Source organism: Lissotriton vulgaris, chromosome 5 (genome assembly GCF_964263255.1).
Source record: "Lissotriton vulgaris chromosome 5, aLisVul1.2, whole genome shotgun sequence".
NCBI classification, from domain to species: Eukaryota; Metazoa; Chordata; class Amphibia; order Caudata; family Salamandridae; genus Lissotriton; species Lissotriton vulgaris.
This window is the reverse complement of record NC_141693.1, coordinates 953,682,313-953,704,181: the sequence shown is the minus strand read 5'-3', so window position 1 is coordinate 953,704,181 and position 21,869 is coordinate 953,682,313. Positions and strand designations below refer to the sequence as shown.

General features: G+C 44.1%; 1 protein-coding gene across 1 annotated transcript in view; it reads left to right on the top strand.

The window, feature by feature from the left end:
- The window catches only part of GLRX3 (glutaredoxin 3), a 251,731-nt gene that overhangs the window by 110,608 nt on the left and 119,254 nt on the right, over window positions 1-21,869 (top strand). The window contains exon 4 of the mRNA XM_086922549.1: window positions 3,039-3,240. Within this exon, the coding sequence (XP_086778675.1) occupies window positions 3,039-3,240 (202 nt within the window). The remainder of the gene's footprint in view (window positions 1-3,038; window positions 3,241-21,869) is intronic.

Below are 21,869 nucleotides of genomic sequence, written 5' to 3'. Positions count from 1 at the left end.
TTCGGGAATTCGCTATCCCACACAAAGATTTGGTAGTGCAACTCTCTATGCCCTCACTACTTTCGTACTTTTGGTTTGTATATCTTGGTGTGTAGGTTGGTAGTTTTCTTGAAGGGTGCGATGGTGTCGGCGCATTCGGTGATCCAGTTGTGCAGGATTCAGGTGGCGGTCTTTAGGTCGTCGTCCGTGGAGGTGGGAAGAGAGATTCCGAGGGAGGCGGTGAGCCAGTCTTCTGAGATATTGTTTCAATTCCTGCGTTGGAGCTGGTGTGGACGTTTGAGGGTTGTGGTTGTTTTGAAGGTGAAATAGACGCAGCGATTGTTCGTCCATGGGAGTTCGGAGGTGTGGCTGAAGGTGATGGGGTTTCTTGCTGTGAAGATGGGGTCGAGTGTGTGTCCTGCTGAGTGGTGTGTTCTGGTATGATATGTTTCAGTCCGATGTTGTGGAGATTGTCCAGGAGGGAGGTGGAGTTGGGGGTCTTGCAGGTTGTCATGGCGGTAGTTGGGGTCCGCCAGCAAGGTGTAGTCTGTGGAGGTGATGGCTTGCGGGCTGATGTCAGTGATGGAGTCGTAGAAATGTGCGCGGGATCCAGGGGGGTCTGTAGATGAGGGTGCCTCGGAGTGTGGCTGTAGGGTTGGCCTGTATCTTGAAGTGAAGGTGTTCCATATGCTCTGTGGACCCGCTGGTGTGGGTGCTTAGTCCGGGGTTGGATTTGTGGGCGATGGCGATGCCTCCTCTGGGGCGGTCCTTCCTGGTGATCTTGTAGCCTTCGGGGATGGCGATCGCGATGTCTGGTCCTGATGCGACATTCGTCCAGGTTTCTGTGAATGCGATGTCGTGGTGGTGCTGTTGAGGAGGTCCCAGATTTCCTCTGTGTGTCTCTGGAGGAGGGTGCATTGCAGGGTTTGTGGCAGGAAGGTTGAGGTGCGTTCTGGGTCTCAGTGGAAACAAAGGAGTGGCGACAGTGGCGGCAGGTGAAGGGTCCATGGGTGTCGATAGGAGAAGAACCCTTGCAGTTGTTTCTTGGCCGGTGTTGTGTGCATAGAGGGCCGAGGAGCTGTAGCGCTGACGGGTCCGAGAACCAGGGTTCCTGGTGCTGGTTGCAGACGGGCTTACCATTAAGTAGTGGTTGGGGGAGGGCGGGACAATTGGGAGTTGGGAGGGGCAGCAGCTGCGGAAAAAAAGAGAAAAATGCAATAGGCAAACGGAGGTGGGATGGGCAGCAGCTGCGGGAAAAAAGGGAAAAATGCAATTGGCAAACGGAAAAGAGGCAAAAATCAGAAGGAACAAGCCAAAAGGAGAGAGGCAAATACGAAAGTAGAAAAAGGTAAAAAAAGGCAAGAGGAAAACCGGCAGAGGCAAAAAAAGAAAGAAGGCACAGACAGGTAGTGGAAGGACCACGGGCGACGTGAGGCACATGGGCCTCACTGGCCAGAGGCAGCGCTAGGGACAGGGCACTTACGGCTGAGCTGCGCGAGGGGAGAGCAAAGCGGGTCAGAGCAAAGAGGGTCAGAGCTGTTGATCCACTTCTTCGTGAAACTGGGTGGCCCTGTCGGCTAACAATAGATTGTTTACAAATTGCAGTCAAGGCAGTCCGTGGTGATTTCATGAACTTCCTTGCTAACAGCCTTACCTGCAATATACCTAGTAGAAATTAACGATGCCTCAAACAGCACCTGCTTGTCATACCCATATCACTGGGTGCAGTCTACAAATTCCGATCTCTAAACTCCTAGGCCACCAATGTTGGAGAAGGAACCTCAGTTAGTGAGTTCAAGAGCTGCCAGCACCTGCGATTGTAATCATAAAACATAAAATGGCTCTCCAAGACTTCTCATTTTACAGTACCATGTCACTTCTCTACTTGTTTTTCTTGGTGTCTCTTTATTGCAAAATAGTATATTTTCTCAAACCTCGCTCTGTTAGCAATGTCTTGTCATACTTTTTAAATAAATGAACAAATAAAATGACACCTTTACAAAACGAGCCAAATGTATTTAGAGCTAGTGAGATGAATGTAGTATTGAAACGATTCTTCTAACTGGTCAAAGCATGTTTCTCTCTGCCCTCCACATTACTTGTTTTGGTGATATGTTTTTGCAGCGGTCTGCGAGCGACCAGTTGACATTCTCCAGTGGCCCATGAGAAGCTGAGCAGTGCACACAATGCATCAGCATGTAGAAGCTTTGGGCTTTCTGTTGGCGTGCTCAACCTTTGTCTAGATAGATGTTTGAACCAGGCATACTCCAGGCATACTCTAATGTTATTCACATTGCTAGGTTTTCCATGTGCATGCAGTGACCAGTCAGACTTGGATCTTTTCAAAGGATTCATTTCTCATTTTGCATCAGCTTTCCACTGACTGCAGAGAACAGGCAAGGCCAGAGTCGGAGTACATTGACCTGAGGGACACATGGTTCATTTGAATAGAAGATCCAACTTTGCACCCTGAAGTTGATCTCTGAGCTCTCTGGTGTCCAGTGCACAATAATTTACACATTTGGCTTATGGGTGATTTCAAAGTCCTTTCTATGATACCAGGAGATGATCAGAGCTCAGGACTGTCTGTTTCACTAATTGCTGACACTACATCACACTGAGTGAGTGCATCCAAGCTGTGATAGGTTTTTGTTTCCACGCAATATCAAGACCAAACCTTATTCCTGAACCACCATATGGTAGAATATTCTTATTTTCAAATATGAGCTTTTCATGTTGCCTGACTGGGTGACATTTGGGAAGCCCTATTGTCATATGATTGAAAAAGAAACCTTTATTTCAAGATTTCTTGCTTACTTTTACTGCACAAGGTGAAAACATGGTTATTGCATTCAGAAGACATCAAGCAGGGAAGGTTTCTAGTGAACTGGGTTTAGGAATGTAGTCAAACGAGTATTTTGCACCCTTGCTGTTATGATGATAATTTGATGACCGTAAGAGCTTTAACACAACCCACTGGAATAATGTGTTGGAAATGTATTGTCTTTAGGATTTGCACTGAGCTCTGCTTCTGAATAATTTTGTTATGTTATTTTAAGAATTCTCAAAAGGTTGATCGATTAGATGGTGCCCATGCCCCAGAACTGACAAAAAAAGTTCAACGCCATGCATCCAGTGCTTCTGTTCCAGCCGGGGCTTCAGTTAACAAGAAAGAGGACCTCAATGTTCGATTAGAGAAACTCATTAATGCTGCTCCCTGCATGCTGTTTATGAAAGGGTCGCCACAGGAGCCTCGCTGTGGTAAGGATTTCCATATTTTCCTTACTATAAATGTGAAATATTCTTCAAACTGTACATTTTCAATAAATCGAGACAATCAATAGAGCATAGGAATAATGGTGTGCTTGTCCTGATGTGCCAAATTGTTCAATTTATTTAAAATTCTTCTATAGCGCCATGCTACTGTAGAGGTGTCCATGCACTTTACATGACCACAAACTGCACAGGTACAGGTCTAAATTACACAGTAAAACGGGCAACTCAGAATAATTGTCGGGGTGTTTAATAATATGTAAGGGGTGGTACATAGTAGTTGGGCAGGAATGGGAGAGCAAGGTAGGAGGTTAGAGGAGAAGATAGGTGGGGTAGGAGATAGGACAGGAGATCAGGGCAAATAGAGAAGGCTGCAGAGAACCCTGAGCAAAGGGCAGATATACAACAACAAAAGGAGGGGACATGGAAGTAAATTAGGGGTTGCCAGGGTCATAGCTGTGACTCCTGGCTTGCTGTGTGCGACTCCTGACTTCGTATTGGCAGATTACAGTTGTGCCCTCTTTTTACTTTCCTTATAAATCTATATTATTCTTTCCTAGTAAAATAAAACATTGTTCACCAGTATCTAAACCAAGACCTGCACTGGCAGTTGAGGTAAGTAATAATGCTTGTAAATGTACATTATGTGTGTGCTTGTAGGTCAAAGTGTATTTGTGAGAGTGACAGTGTGCAGATGTGTGACCTTGTGTGTCGGAGTATGTAGGAAGATAGTGAGTGAGATTAGATATCGGTGAGTGAGTATGAGTGAGTGAGAGTAACAGTGACTGCATGGGAGCGAGATTGGATGATTGAGAATGAATACAAATGAATGTCAGGGAGTATTAAAGATTGAGTGAAAGTAACTGAGTCACGGTGAGTCAAAATAAGTTAGAATGAGTAAGTAGAAGTGAGTGATTGAGATTGGGTATCAGTGAGTAAGAGTGAATTTGACTGAATACGAGTGAGAGTATGCAAGAGTGAGATTGTAGGAGGTTTAGTAAGTCTGAGTGCAAGTGATAAACCATGAGTGAGTCGCAAAAAGAATGAACAAGACAGAGTGTGAATTGGTGAGAATGATTGAGTGATTGTGTATGAGTGCAAAAGAGTCCGAATGAATGAGTGTGAGTGAATGTAAGTGACCGGTGATAAGAATGTGGTGCTATGCGTGCAAGTCTGCCATTGGCCCTGGTATACTGAAGGTTATTCTTGGCTTTTAGAGGCTACGGTGACAAATGCTGGCTTCGACATACTGGAGGGAATAATTTACTTATCAGGTAACGTCTGTGACAAACTTCTGGCAATGGCATACTGAAGGTAGTTTTTGGACATAAGCACTCAAGGTGAAATACTGGTCCTGGAGTACTAGAGGTAATTATTGATCATAGGAGCACTTGTGGGAAAAATCCTGGTGCTGGCATAATGTTGGTAGCACATTTTACGTAATTACCGCCGTGGCATGTGGAAGGGGGAACTTTTACACAGTGGTGGCCCTGACACACTAGAGGTAATTTTTTATATAAAGATCACTCATGGTATATGCAATGCATTAATAGCAAAACTCTGGGGTAACCATTTGGAATGTAATTTTTGGCATAAGGGCACCCATTGCGCAATGCTGACCATAGCACAATGGAAGTAATATTTTACACACAGGGGCGCACATCGCACATTTTGCAAATTAAAATGGCATTAGATGTAGGTTAGCGTCAAGTTGAATTAGCTAATCACACCATGAAAGAAATTGAAATATTTAAGAAGTGCCCTTTCAAGCTACTCCATAAACCCAAGACTTGTGGTGCTAAAACCATTACCTACAAATCCACCTGCACTAATATGTAAAGTGTCCCCTACAGGAAGCAACCATTCCCAAACCAGTAAGCATTTATCTTTCTCACTCTACAACTTCTGTTGGATCCTTTTGTCAGAGGTTTTGCCAACTTGGTTGTCCCCCACACCAGATACAGCAATGTGGGTTCTGTACTAGTGACACGGAAGAATCCAACCCACATCTTCGCACGCTGTAACAAAAGTAACAGAGCATACATTAGAAGCTATAGCTCAAGCCTGAAGCAAGCTACAAACAGCATGATACTGAGAACTAGTCACACCAGATGCAGAAAATACTTTAGCACTGGCAAAGTTAGTTTTAGTAAGCACCAATTAAGGAACAAGCAAAGAAACTGCTACATCCATCAAAGCAGCGGGAAAGAAAACCCCCCACAGACTCTGACAGATTAATCTGCTGTTCACTCTCATCTACCGTTGCCTAAAGTCAGCAAAATGTGAATGCTCATCGAAATCAGTACCCTTTTCTGTGCCACTAATAACCCATTCAGGTGACACCCAAGTGATCCACTTTCCAGCTTCAAACGTCCTGCACCTCTTTGCCACCTGGTCTCCCCGGCTATCTTCGGAATCTTTTAGTGCATATTTGCTCTCAAACCAACCCTAAAATTGCCTTCACAAGCTAGAAAAGGCCTACAGATTAGTTAAGCAAAACAGCAAGACTTGAAAATTAAAGTAATTTGAAAGTGATAGCTGGGCCTCATGGCCTCCTGCTGGTGAACTATGCCAGGTGGCATATGCAGGCTCTGCAGTGGGACCTGAAGTTTAAGTGGGCAAAACATCAGGGGAATCTTTCCGATTGCGTCCAGATCTCGGAGGGCACTGCATACCAATTGCAATGGTGGCTAACGAACCAGGAGTGGGTCAGCGACAGATCCCCCTCTCTTCCCCAACCAGAGTTCACAGTAGTGATAGATGCATCACTGCTGGGGTGGAGCTACCACATGGGAGAGGCGGAGATCAGAGGCCTCTGGTCTCCAGCGAAGTCTGGGCTCCATATCAACCTTCTGGAGATTTGGGCGATTCGTCTTGCACTAAAAGCATTCCTACCCTCTGTACGGGGAAGAGTGGTGCTGGTGTTCACCCACAACACCACCACAATGTGGTACTGCTATAAACAGGGCGGGGTGGCGTCGTGGACCCTATGTCAAGAGGCTCTCCGCCTTTGGACATGGCTGGAACATCAGGGCATATCCCTGGTGGTCCAACACCTGGCATGTTCTCTTAACGCCAGGGCGGACAAACTCAGCCGCAGGTGCATGATGGATTACGAATTGCGTCTTCACTCGGAGGTGGTGCAAGGTCTCTTTCAGCAATGGGGAAAGCCTTGGTTAGATCTATTCGCCACCGAAGAGAATGCGCAATGTCAGCAGTTCTGCGCGTTGGAATTTCCAAGTCTGCACTCGCTAGGTGAAACTTTTAGTCGTGAGTGATGTTGTAGTCTTCTACATGCTTTTCCCCCTATACCACTTAAGCCCAGAGTGCTGAAGAAGATCAAGCGTGACTGGACCCAAGTCATTCTTGTTGCCCTGGATTTGGCACTGAGAGTCTGGTATCCCAAGCTATTACACATGGTCATCGTTTCTCCGATCAGACTGCCTCTTCGGGAAGATCTTCTGTTGCAGCAGCAGAGGACGGTCCTCCACCCAAACCTGTCCAGCCTCCACCTCCTTGCGTGGAGATTGAGCGGCAACCGTTGACAGCTTTTGACCTTCTTCCCGAAGTCTGTAATGTTACCTTTGCAGCCAGGCGTCCCTCCACTAAAACGGTATATGCCAGTAGATGGAACAAATTTGTGGCATGGTGTGCAGAAAAGGCTGTGGATCCCCTTTCTGTCCCCTTTCAGAAGTTTTCCTCTTCATTCTTTCTTTGGCCCAGCAGGGCTCTTTCTGGGCACTCTCAAAGGCTATCTTTCGGTTGTGTTGGCCTTCCTTCTGCTGCCTGACCAACCTTCTCTTTTCAAGTTCCCTATTGTGAAACTCTTCCTGAAGGTTATTACTCATTTGTTTCCTCCAACTCCTTTTGTGTTGCCCCAGTTGGACTTGAACTTGATTCTCACTTATCTGATGTTTGCGCCTTTCGAGCCACCACATAACTGTCCTCTCAGACTCTTAAGCCTTAAAACTGCCTTTCTGGTTTCCCTCACCTCTGCTCGCATGGTGAGTGAGCTACAGGCCCTTTCTTCTAGGCCTCCTTTCCTTGCTGTTCATCCGGACAAGGTTGTCCTCCGCACTAGGCCTTCTTTCCTTCCCAAAGTGGTTACCTCTTTACATATAAGACAGACCATCTCTTTGCCCACCTTCTTTCTGCCTCCACATGCTTCTAAAGAGGAAGAGAGGCTCCACCGTCTGGATCCTAAACATGCACATTTGTTCTATCTCGATCGCACAAAACCATTCCGGATAGATGACCGGCTCTTTGTCGGTTATGTAGGCACCAAGGAAGGTCGAGCCGTGCAAAAACAAACCATCTCCTGAGGGTTCGTTCTTTGCATTCAAATCTGCTATTCCTTAGTGAAAAAGGAACCTCCAGTTGGGTTGCGTGCTCATTCCACCAGGGCGACGGCAGCCACTACTGCTTTGGGACATGGAGTCCCCCTTCTTGACCTTTGCCAGGCAGCTACTTGGGCTTCTCTGCAAATGTTAACCAAACATTACTGCCTGGACAGCCAAGTCTGGAAGGACGGCTTCTGCAGCCGTTTGGTTCTCCAGGGTTTTCTGGTGTGAACTTGGTTCGCAGCCTCACCACTTGGTTTGACATGGCTGGGGTATCTATTCTAAGGGGTGAGTAATCCATAACTAATTCTCTCCTTCAGATGAACAAGTTACTTACCTTCGGTAACGATGTATCAGTAAGAGACCTAGATTAGTTATTGATTCCTCACCGCCCCACCCATCCTCCCCGTTCTGCGATCTGACATCTAGGGTAAGGGACTCCCTTTCAGGGCCCTAGTTTTCATGCACCAGTGATGAGTGTCTTGCATGGCTCTGCTCATCTGGCGTGGAATGTCGTATAAAGAACTAACGTCCACGCACAAGGGCGGCATCTAAGTATATAAGCCGACGTCACTCCAGCGACCATGATGCCAATGACGAACGCAGAGTCAACTGACGCCACCTATTGACGCGAAGAGGTACTGCAGAGAAAAAAAATTCTCTGGATCCAGTCTGACGCCTGGGGGTGATTCTAAGGTGAGGAATTCTAAGGTGAGAAATCCATAACTAATCTATTTTCCTACAGATTTATTGTTACCGAAGGTAAGTTACTTGTTCATTACTGGCACTGTGACACAGCCACATATTCTGAGAGATACTAACACTTGGACGCTGACACAGGCACTGAGACCTATTCAAGGTCACAGACAATGAGACAAAAGGACAAAGGGACAGTAATGGAATACAAGGCCAAGAAGACAGACAAGTAGACCCCCAACAGCTTGACTATGGATGTAACAACAAGAAAATCTAATCTATGGTGCCAACAAAACATTCCTTGACTACCCGCAGCACCTAACATGCATCACTTGGGAAACAGCCTTTACCGCAAGGTTTTTACCTCTTTGTGCCTTTACCACGCATGCCAATACCACCCATTTAAGGTAAGTTGAGGGGGGGGGGGATTCTCACCCAAAAATACATTGTTTTTAAATCTAAAAACAATGCTTGGTATTAACATGCGTTTTAAATGCATAATTGTGGTAAAAACATGCACGCTAAAAAAAATGCACGTCAAAGGCATGCAAAGTAATTACCTGCGTTGTACCGTCGTACAACCGCATTACTTTGGCAAATGCTGAGCAGCAATACATCTTAAGATTTATTTATCGGCTTCAAAACACTGTGACCCTGTCAGCTCTGCCTACATTATTCCCAGCTATAGCCTCAGCCATTGTGAGTTGTCACAATAGAACTTTTTTGTTTCCAGCATTTGGAGAAGGCCACATGCTTTTTGTTGTCCCAGTTTGGGAGGGAATGCGGAGGGAGCGTCAGTTATGATGCGCCTGCTGCATGTGGAGGCTGCTAAACATCAAGGCTGCATAGTTTTCATTCCACCTCATGCCTCTTTTCTTCCCACCACCTTACACTTTCAGTCCCTTTCGCTCTCTGGCATATGATTCTTTATTCCCATTTCTTTTTCTAATTCCTCTTACTTCTTCTTTCTCCATTTTCTGTCTTTTTTTTCGTTTGGTCTGGCCCAAAGTCTCATGATGAAAAATATGTCTGGGTGCCCAAAAATTAGTGTGAGTGCCCAACCACCTGCATATATTAAACACTGGGTCCAATGGTAGCTGCCTGGCTAGTTCTTGTTCCTTTGACTAAGGGAAATGGGCCCATCGCCACACACTCTCCCTGAGCTGTTCCCATGGTCCTGCAACACTTTATGCCTACCTGTCTATCTGTCCTACTGACTGTTCGATTGAGGTTTATCTCGCAGAAAGTACAGTCAACACTGCTCTGACTGACACCATGTCCTCATGTGCACCATATCGGTGTACTCCTTACGCAGTGCCAATGTGTTTAAGAATTGCCTTTAAAACAAATTCAATTATTGTTAATGGTTGGAAGTCAAAAGTGGCCAGAAATATACCTATTGTCACACGTTTTGACACAGTTTCATTGACCCGTAACTCTATGCATATTTGCAAATATCTCCTTAAAGTTTTTTATCATTGTTGCGGACGCTCTTTGTTTTAAAAGTTATAATTTCCTAACATGTATGACAACTATCTGTAAAGGTAGAATAATACTAACGTTTTTAAAAAAATGCTGCAAAATATGCTGCGTTTTCTTTTAATCTCACCATATTGTGCCTTTTATTACAGGTATTGTGTGAGAACTAGACCCCTGTCCAACCTCCAAAACCTCCTTTAGTTTTTCCTTGGGCCTCTCCCCCCCAAAACCTCTACCCCCTGGCTAGGGGCCGGTTGAATTTGGGGAGATTTTTAAATACATCTATTCTAAGTATTTCATGATTTCACAATCTCGTTTTATCTTCAGATTTTTTTTTAATCACGGTCTATCGGTTTAGCATCTAAGCTCACTAGAAATGTTCTAATGTTCTAGTTTATCTGTTGAACCGAATCTGCATACTGTTACTTGCTTTCTTTGTGGTTCTGTATCAAACTGTTATGATTATACGCAGGTGATTCTCATATTGATTTACGTTAGTGCTGGGTGGATTTAATGTGATATTATCTGAACAATGTTTTTGTACGGTAATTTTTATTGTGTTACACGAATCCAATTGCTTTTTAACACCTATATCTTTTCAGAGCTCCGCTAACATTTTTTTCAAAGGGACATAATGATAATTTAGATTTTTAGGCGTTTTATGTTGTCATTGCTCAGTCTATGTGCATGCATCTTTTTACAATGGCTATGGTGCGCTTCACTGTACTTTTTGTTCAAGATGCCATGTTTGATTACTGTAACCGTGGGGACCTACAAAAACAGTTTGTCCCACCTTAAACTGACACTTTGAGCTGCCAGGAGTCTCCTGGAACCTGGTTTCCCACTTAGGGGGTCTACCAGCTAAATTCTAAAGCTGCACTGTCGTGACCGAGTCCACAGGATCTCAGAGTGTATGTATCACATAGAGACAGCGTATTTCTGAAAAAAGGGAGAGAGGGGTGAACACTTCATGCATAGAAGAGACCGGTACATCATAGGCTATTTGTATATGGCTGACTAATCCAAAGCAATTAGTAAAGGGTTTCCATCAAATAGACTCAATGATCAGTCCTATCATTTGGCCAAACCCTGGTGCATATTAGGCTGGTCCCCTGATCATTGGGACAACAGACACCGCACCTTATTGCTGTTGTAGGATTTGGTCCACCAAAATAAGCAAACCGTCCATGATGACTGATCTTTTGATGGTAAAGTAAACAAGTGCAACAGGCAAATTAGTGACTTAAAATAGGATGGAATGTCCTCCTTCTAACAACTTTATTTCTGCGGACAAGACACGCCTCCTAATTAAAAAACCAGAACAGTGCAAAAGAGACAGTAACAAATATCTGTCTAGAAATGGGCCAACATGTTTCTGCCTGACGGGTGTTTAATCCCTTGGCATTCATCAGGGCTTCTGCTCTTATAATAGTTGCACTCCTTGTAGTGGAATAAAGAAATCACCACCATCACCAGAGAAATAAAGTATAATAAAACGCCCAGGGATCATTGAAACAATTACTTGTTGGGTATGCCCGGTAGATCTATTGATGCTAGTAAAGACAAAGCTGGTAAAGACAAAGCTCACTAATTCGCGTTCGAAATAGCGCGAGATCACACGCTAAGGACTACTCTTTGAGGTCAGAGCGGCCATACTTGTACATACTAGTAATTTATGTGACTATTATATCAAGTTCAATAGCTAGAGATTGGACTTGCACAGCCGAGTACGACCAAAATTTCAACAGTGGTTCTTTGTGGCGTGCTGCCAAGGATGAACGCTGTCTGTGCCAGCCCAGCGTGAAACAGTAACTCTAATACTAATGCCAACAAGATTTATGGAATGATTCAGGAGGAGATCGTATCAGCGACCAACACACGTAGTCCTGAAAGCAACATTAAACAGCTGCTCTACTTACTAAAAAAGGAATGCAACCAGAAGTTACATGCCTGCACATTGGTGCGGTACCATCGCGCCCAGCGGATCCCGCGGGGCCTACGGGTCCCTCTAATACCCTTACTATGTAAAAACAACGCGAAATTTGTTGAGAGATGGTTCCCCATCCTCAACAAGTGTTCGCTTGATTTGATATTACTGATTGTTGAGGAACTTTCTAAATCCCTTGAAGATTTGGCTCAAGAAATTAAAACTATCAGAACGGAGCTTGACGACGCCATGGACCCGACCGAACTTGCTACCATGTTGGAAGACGTGAAGGCCCAACTAGCGAAACACACTCGTGAGACACAGGAACGGAAACTTCGCAAATATAAAAGGGATACCATTGACTACAAGCTCGGCGAGGTGTACACTTGGGCAGAAGTGTACACCCGCCGACGCCCTAACCGTCCCTATAATCCATATTCTGAACAGGAAACTTCTTCCTCGGATGGAGAAACGAGAACATCAAGAGTAACCAAACCTCACACCTCTGATGAACAACAACCCAGCACTTCAGACGCTACGGTTCATTTTTTAGAGGAGGGCCACGCTCCATCAACCGACCCAGGAGGGGGAAAAACCCGCAGAGGTAGAAAAAAACAAAGAATTACCCAAAGCCAAGAAGAGCAACCGGCGCAAATAACGACACATGACAACTTAGTCATCAACATTTCATCGACACAATTCACAGCGGAAGAAACATAAGTGTTACAAAGAGGTCAATCCTTCGTACCCACCACCAGAACTAATACCCTTGAATTGGAAGTGAGTACATTCAAACTCGTTCGCAATATCAGATTAAGACATTACTTCCAGAATGTGGTAACACCCTCAACTGACGACGATGACATACTGAGAGGTCTTCGCCCCTCCAGCAACTTTCTGGCTCCAGTAAGTCACAAAGTCATCGACTTGTTTGAAAGCTTGGTCGAGAGAGACATTGCGAAACTGCCTTTCCAAATGAGAGCGAAACGTGAGAACCTCACCAAAAAGGAGAAGAACATGCTACATAAAATTGCCAGTAATCCTTCAATATTATGCCAGACGGCAGACAAGGGAGGCGCCCTTGTGATTATGGATGCCACATTTTATGAACAACAGGTATTGACTCACACTTCTGATCTCAACACTTATGCACCACTACTCTCTGATCCTACTAAAGAATTCACAAGTGTGTTGATTGAAATTATCAAGCAGGCATCTGAAAACAGAACCATCAATGAACGTGCCAGACGGTACCTCATGCCGGATAACCCCAAACCACCGAGGTTATATATGTTGCCCAAAGTGCACAAGCACCCGACCAAACCTCCTCTAAGACCTATTGTGTCCACCAAAGGAAGCATCCACGAGAACATTGGAAAATTCCTGGATAAATACCTCCAACCCTTTGTGGTTAACACCAGATCGCATGTCAGAGACACTACAGACTTCTTGGTTAAATTCGATGAAGCCACCAGTCGATTGGATGAGCAAGATGTGATACTTTGTACAGTGGATGTATGTTCACTATACACATCCATACCACACGACCTGGGTATGATGGCCGTTGATAACCCGAATTAGCCGAGTCTGACATTGACCCAGACCTGAAACTCTTTTTGATGGAACTCATGGTATTCAGTCTTTACCATAGTTATTTTACTGTGTTCAACAAATGGTTCCACCAACTGTGTGGAACCGCCATGGGAAATTGTGCGGCTCCGTCGTACGCCAACATCTTTATGAAGTCCTTCGAAGAACAACACATTTTGAATCGGGCAGCGTGGCATGACCATGGAAACCTCTATCTGAGATTCATCGACTGTATCTTCATTCTATGGAAGGGCACTGAGAATGAACTAACTGACTTCTTGGAAACTTGGAATTCCATCAACTATCTAATTCAATTCACATGGAACCTGGACAGACAGACCATACACTTCTTAGATGTGGAGGTTCAACGGCATATGGGAAAATGGGAAACGACCATATTTCGAAAACCCACTGATCGAAATTCACTGTTGCACCATCAGAGCTTTCACAGACCTGGGTTGAAACGCAACTTACCTCTTTCACAGCTCATGCGTGTCAAACGAATAGTTTCATCTGAGCAGGTTTGTCAGGCAGAAATGACCTACATGCTGGAAATATTTAAGAGTCGAGGTTATCCTCAACAATCCTTGGACAGCGCCGCCAACCTAGTAGGTGCAATGAACCGAGAGGAGCTGTTGAAAATACGAGAAAAAACTGACAACCCCCGGATGGTCGAGGTTTCCAAATATTCCATTATGAGTAACCGTTTCAGGGACATCATTGCCAAACATTGGTCTCTACTCAGTCTAGAACCTGATTTCCAAGGAATCTTTCAACATCAGCCGATGTTTGCTTACACAAGAGGTCGTAACCTGAAGGAGATTCTATCTAACCCCACGGTTCAGATGGGATCTGAATCATACAAAGGACTCAGACCTTGTTATAACTGCAGCAACTACAACAACTGTATTCAGGGTAACATCACTAATCCCCCGATGAAGGGTCACCCCATCAAATTACGAGTGAATGCCACCTGCAACTCTAACAACCTGATTTACATGTTGAAATGCCCATGTGGGAAATGCTACATTGGCCACACGGAAAGAAAGATCAGAACACGTTTACTCGAGCACAAGAGTAACATAAGGACTGGTAACACCAAATCCACAATAGCAGTACATTTTGCTGAACAAAAACATTCAGTAGCACAATTGAAGTTCCTGGTGTTGGAACAAGTGACTCACACACACAACAACAAGCAGACTCTGTTAAAAAGGGAAAATTTCTGGATCCGCTATATGGCTATGATGCAACCCCACGGTCTCAATGATCGGATCAAATATTTGTGTTATCTGTGAATTACCATGTTTCATTGTCTGGAATCATTTCTGTATGTGGTGTGGTGAACATTCTATGAACATTGATTGTGACCAGAATATCAGCCTTTTTATCATTCTGTTCATCATGTTTCAATCACTTGCCGTTTTAGACATATTGCATTCCTGGCATTATATGTTTTGTATGCATTTTTTTAGGTTTGTGTTCATTTTCCACGTTTCTTTGTCACTTCAGGATGGCGCTTATTTAGTTTGATACTTGTAGTCCGTCATCTATTGTTAATCCCCACGTCACACGCTATTTGTATTTTCACCAGGAGCCTCCGTTTCTGGGGTTCCTGAGCACCGCGCCGCGCGTTGATTAGAAGCTTGTCACCTTTCCATCACGCTGTAAGTACCCTTCACACGGGACCTGACTTATTTCTATATGTGTAGATAGCTCACTCTCCCGATGTGACATTTATACTTACGCGCTTATTTACAGACTTGGCGTTTCCACGGAGGTAATCTGTCCGTGAGTTTGGGACCACGTTTATTCGAATCCCTCGTTGATTCGACACTTCTGTTGAAATCTTGGTGATTTGGGACTGTGGTGCACGTTGCGTTTCACGCTTTTAGATTTTGCAAGTTGGACATCAGGGGCCATTACTTTTATAACCTTCACGGCACCAGACTATTGGGCTATGTGGATGCTCACTTCAGCCTTATTTTTTGCATATACACCCGTTGTACATATCACTTGGACGTTTATATTGTTTTTTACATTACTCTCACTGAATAGCATTTCTTGATATGACTTGTCTGATCACACATTTTTGGTTCACTGCATCATGATGATTTTTTGATTTTTTGTTGTTGTTATAGATATACTTTGAACCGCTTTTATAGCAGGATTTTGTTTCCTTTACGTTTGTAGAGCTGTCCCCTGAGGAAGGGCCTGTTATCTGCCCGAAATGCATTGGGAGGATTAATTGCTGGATGACCTGTCATGTTGGATCATGTATACGTTGCCTCAGAGCATTGATGAACTGTTCAAATGATGTGAATTAAACAATCATGGAACCTCTCTGAACATTGGATTTAACTTTTGGATTTAACTGTTTGAACTGTTTATAAGACACTTCGTGTCTCTTTGCGCTGTGCGCCAGGGAGTCTTCTTCCTAGTGGGGGGAGCTATGTATTAATTATATCAAGTTGTCAGACAACTAACTAGAGATCAAATCCGAAGTCCTACTTGTTGGGAAGTATGGCCGCTATGACCTCAACAAGTAATTGTTTCAATGATCCCTGGGCGTTTCTAAAATATATAAACAGAGGGAGGCTCGGGGACTCATTACAAAAGGTCAGAGTCATTGAACTACAAAAATGGCCGCGATGACGCCACCTAGTAGTTCCGAGCGCGTGATCTTGCGCTTTTTCGAGCGCAAAGTAGTGCGCTTGGTTCCCTAAGAAAAACACACTTACTAAGCCCATCTTAAAGTTATTCTTCCGTTATCCTCCTTCCTGAGCTTAAAATAAAAGTTGAGGGATTGGCAGGGATATATTACAGCAGTGCTGCAAGGTGTAAGCAGAGACTACCTAGGCGGAGGGTTACCATACTAACAAACCCTCGCAAGACTACTAATACTGAGATCACCTACATGTCGGTGCCTCCCCCAAGCCTCAGATGGGAGCTTGAGGTACCGACGGAAAGGTGAGTATACATGATATTACATAGTGTTACACATATATTAAGATGACAGCTTTGGCAATTATCTTATATTGTTTAAGAACCTTTTGAAATAGCAAAATTGGTACCTATATTAGCCTGGTGTCAGAGTTAATTTTCTAGGTTATCTTGAGGCTTAGCATACTGAGTCTGTAGATTGACCTACCCCATGTTTGCCTCTAGATATAGGGTATTTTCCTCACAGGAATGATTTTTAGGCATGGTGAAAAGCTTATAATTTTCTGCTTTATTGTGCTACATTCCTGTTTTCCTCCCTATGTCTTTGTAGTGGGGGGCCTCCTACAACCTGAGCAGGGTCTAGGTGAGGTGAGGTCTATTCCCATACCATTAAGGGTGAGCATATAACATTTAATTTTCTTATATATACAATTGGTTTTTGGGTGACACACTTTGCATATGGGACTGACACATCCAACACAATATTAATGATGTAACGTTTTCCTTCACAGAATTCACAGTAGCCAAGGTGAATTGGAGGGTTTATGTCCACGGTTGCTACAGGTTGTACCGTATACAACCAGTTTTATTATACTTTATTTCTCTGGTGATGGTGGTGATTTCTTTATTCCACTACTAGGAGTGCAACTATTTTAAGAGCAGAGGCCCTGATGAATGCCTAGGGATTAAACACCCGTCAGGCAGAAACATGTTGGCCCATTTCTAGACAGATCTTGGTTACTGTCTCTTTTGCACTGTTCTGGTTTTTTAATTAGAAGGCGTGTCTTGTCCGCAGAAATAAAGTTGTTAGAAGGAGGACATTCCATCCTATTTTAAGTCACTAATTTTCCTGTTGCAATTGTTTACTTTACCATCAAAAGATAAGTCATCATGGACGGTTTGTTTATTTTGGTGGACCAAATCCTAAAACAGCAATAAGGTGCGGTGTCTGTTGTCCCAATGATCAGGGGACCAGCCTAATATGCACCAGGGTTTGGCCAAATGATAGGACGGATCATTGAGTCTATTTGATGGAAACCCTTTACTAATTGCTTTGGATTAGTCAGCCATATACGAATAACCTATGATGTACCGGTCTCTTCTTTGCATGTAGTGTTCACCCCTCTCTCCCTTTTTTCAGAAATACGCTGTCTCTATGTGATACATACACTCTGAGATCCTGTGGACTCGGTCACGACAGTGCAGCTTTAGAATTTAGCTGGTAGCCCTACTGTCAACCATCACCTCTATCCTGTAAGCGGCCTCATCCTCCCCGCTGTATGAAATGTGCATGAGCTACATCTAAGGCAAGGGCATAGTTGTGTGGGCTGGTCCACTGAGATTTTAAACAAGACCTTATTTGAAAAAGTTAAGTAATCCTTGGGTGTTTTCCGCTCTATATTTTACTGAGGTGTTTGTTGCTTGTGATGTGGAAAGAGGAAGGCATCCTCTTCATCCCTAGTGTTAAGGTAGATAGTAAAAAGCCCAAACATTTTATAACATCAGTAAGAAGTTTCTTGGTAAAGGCTGTAGGGACATTAAATGACGAAATAGTACACTCATCAACAACTAAGCCACAAATTCTTCATCCTCCTGAGATCCAGAGTGATTTGCCGACTCAAAAAGCTTAAGTCTTGTTCCGTCAGCAGGGGTGATGGGGCCAAATTAGTCCACTCTAGGAAGGAACTAGTCAGTCTGTGATAACTGCTAGCCAGCAGTTTGGTTGTACACGCGAATAAGACAGCAACATGGCGTGGAAGATAAAGGTCAAACAGAAACCATTTAATGGAACTCTGCTCTAAGTGATTTTATTTTTAAAGACCGTAACCTTGTTTGAGCCATTATTAAATTTGGTGGCACATTACCTGCTGTTGAATCCACTGTAGCCTAATCGATCATTACAAGGAATTACTGCACAGCCAAATCAGTCTTGATTCTAAACGGGGAGAATGGTGTCACTGGGCATTAAAAAAGTGTTCTGCCCCCTCCAAAAGTATCATCTTTTATTCAGTCACTCAAGCTACTCCCTATGTGACGATTTTGTCTAATGTTCCTTCATCATGATGTAGTCAGTTAGAAGACCCCGAAACCTGAAGGATCAAAATTAAAATAGACTGCAAGCATATCTTGACAGGTTAAGAATTGCTTTTGTGGACATCCTGTTGATAGGGAGCTCACCTTCGACCAGGTGTTTGCAATCATGTCTGGAGATTGCGTTGTAGTTGTTTTTAAAAAATCCACTTTAACTTGAAGAGCTTTTTAAATATGTGAATTCTGATAGCACTTCATTCTCTAAAAAAAGTGATTTTACCTTTGAGTTTTATAGGTTGAGCATTCGAGACCTCTTGTATATACTTTAGTATATACCTTAGTATATTATTTAGTATATACTTTCGTATATACTTTAGTATATACTTATGTGTATGTACTTTGTGGGCTCTGGAGAGCAACCCTAGGACTTGTCTGCTTCTGCCTAGGGACTCTTTTTTTTCTGTTCAACTGCCTTTCTTTAACCCCTTCCACACTGATGACGAGCTGGGCTCGTCATGGCGTAGCCTCCTCGCACGCTGATGACGAGCCAAGCTCGTCACGTAAAGTGCGTTTTCGAAAATCTCAGCGTGCGAGCGGAATTCCGCTAGCGCGCATGAGGTTAACTGTCTTGATAGAAACGACCAGCAAGGGTCAGTAAAATACCAGAATTGCTTTCTGCTGAGGGACTTTCTGTTTAAAAATGTTCTGGCAACTGCCCCTATTGAACCTGCAGAGGTCCGTAAAATACCAGAATCACTTTAGCGTACTCTAGATTCCAGTCATAGAAATTGTCTTCTACAAGCACCTGTAGACAATAATATTTTTATCAAATTTTGTATTTTCCGTGATCGGACTACCGAAGGGCCTGCTTTTATATTAAAAACAGAGCTTTGGACTATACCATTTCGCTCTGAAAGGCAATATATCTCTCCAAGTTTTCCCATACTTGGCGTGTCACGCAGTTTGGTGCTTACTTTCCCTCCATGTTAAAGAACAGTAGATGTTTCAGCACCCTGGCTAATGTGCGCCATAGCTAAATACATATAAGGTCCCAAAAGGCGAGACCGATTACATTGCAAATACTTGTTTAATAGGCTGCCTGTCTTTTTAACTTCTAGATGTTTAGTTCATCCATGAGCCCTGTTGGAGCCAAGCTGCAGGGTGACTTGTGTCCCCTGCGTTTCCATGTGAAATGCATGTCATTCTTTATATAAGTTACAGGAAAGGGACTGATCACACATTTGTCATTCCTAATTTGATGCTACTTCTCTCTTATTAAGGGGGTAGAATGGATCTTACCTATGAGGATGATGTGAAGGTAAATAACCATGTAAATTATATTTCTTGGAATATAGCTTGGCGTTTTATTTATTGGGTCTATGTGAGAAATTGGGTCATTTGTTGAATGAGGTGTGAGACCTGGTCAAACAACAGACACAATCCCTGGCATTGTGAACCACAAAAAGTCAGTAAATTAACCTGTGCTTAACCCTGGGAAGTTTTTCACAAAAAGCAGCCAGGCTTAACAGTAATTAATGAAATCGCAACATCAGAAAATTCCCACACTTCAGGGTTCTGAAGAAGATCAGCAATGACCTGGCCCAAGTCATTCTAGTGGCTCCGGACTGCACGTGGAGGGTGTGGTATCCATAGCTTCTGAAAATTAGTATTTATCCTCTGATCAGGTTGCCCCTTCAGGAAGCTCTTCTGTCGCAGCAACAGGGGGTGGTCTTCCACCTGAATCTGTCAACTAAACTTCCATGCACGGACATTGAGCAGCGGCAGTTGATGACATTTGACCTTCCTCCTGAAGTATGCACTCTTATTTTGACGGCCAGGCGGCCCTCCACTAAGACTGTATTCGCCTGCCATTGGCCGAAGTTTGTATTTATACTGTACAGAAATATCTATTGGGCCTCTTTCTGCTTCTCTTTCCACTGTTCTTCTATTTATTCTAATCATTGCACTGCAGGGCTCTGCTTTGGGTACTCTTAAGGGTTATCTTTCTGCTCTATCTGCTTTTTTGCGGCTGCCGGACCAACCCTCTCTCTTTGGGTCTCCAATTGTACATAATGTTCTTAAGGGGCTGGCTCACTTGTTTCTGCTTAAGCCCTTTGTTATGCAGCAGTGGGACCTTACTTTGGTCCTCACTTTTCTAATGTGTGCCCCTTTTGAGCCTCTGCGCAGTTGTCCCTTCACTCTGCTTACGATCAAGAGAACCTTTCTAGTGGCTATAACATCTGCCCTGAGAGTGAGTGAGTTGCAGGCGCTATCTTGTATGCCTCCCAACATTAAGTGTTTCCCAGAGCAATCAGTGCTTCACACCCTTGCTTCATTCTTGCAGAAGGTAGTGACCCAATTTCATCTGGGTCAATCTATCACGCTGCCCACCTTCTTTGCTCTTCCGCATCCCTCCAAGAAGATGAGCGTCTCTAGCGTGTGGACCCAAAAAGAGCGCAGTCGTTATACATTAACCACACAAAAGAGTTCCGGGTGGACAACCAACTCTTTGTAGGGTGCTTGGGAGCGAAGAAGGGTTGGGCAGTGCAGAAAAGGACAATTTCTCGCTGGGCATTTCTCTGCATTAAGATCTGATATGCTCTGGCTAAGAAGCCCCCTGAGGGATTAAGGGACCATTCCACCAGGGGAAAGGCTGAGACTACGTCCTTGGCTACAGGTGTCCCAGTCCTGGACATCTGTCAGGCAGCAACGTGGGCATCTTTGCACACGTTTGCTAAGCACTACTGCCCAGACAGTCCGGTCCACAGGGATAGGCATTTTGCTTGTTTGGTCCTGCAGGACTTCCTAGTGTGAGGAATTGGTCGACAACCCACCGCCGGGAGAGTATGGCTTGAGTATCTAGTTCAAAGTTAAGGGAACTACAACTAGAAGTCTCTACCAGATGAACAAGTTACTTACCTTTGGTAACACATTATCTGGTAGAGACTCTATAGCGCGATGCAGATTCCTTACATGCCTCCCTGTGTGCGGACTGATTTAGTTGGGGCTAGGGTTACTCCCTTTTTCAGGGCCTTAGTTGGCACACGTTTGTCAGTTACTTCGTGGCTCTGCGCTTCTGGCGTGGAAAAAAAGAAAAGTACTGATGTCCATGCGCCTCAGTGGCACCTAGACATGTGACCGTGGCATCATAACTGACGCTAACGACACTGACGACCCCACACGAAGCCTAATGGAGCCACCCAACTGCGCGCCCAAGGGATATTGCTCGAGCAAATGTTTCCGGATCCAGGCTGACACCTGGGAAATTCAAAAGTAAAGAATTGTCAGCTAGATAGTCTCTACCATCGTCTCTACCAGATAAAGCTTAGCCGAAGGTAAGTCACTTGTTCGTTAAAGACAGGTTGTCAATTATGTCCGCATACACTCATGAAATGGGTGTCCTACCTGGATTAGCAAGAAAAGCCCAGCATGATTGGGGTCCAAAGTAAGGAACGGGAGTGAATCCTAAAGCTGGTCTAAATTCTCCCCCTGTATGAGAATTGAAAGAGTATTGGTAGAAGTCCTCAGTAACATTTGTTTAACGATAATGCAGCCATCTTTAAAAGACTCAACATGTTGAGAAACAAAGAAACAACTAAGCGTCTATATTA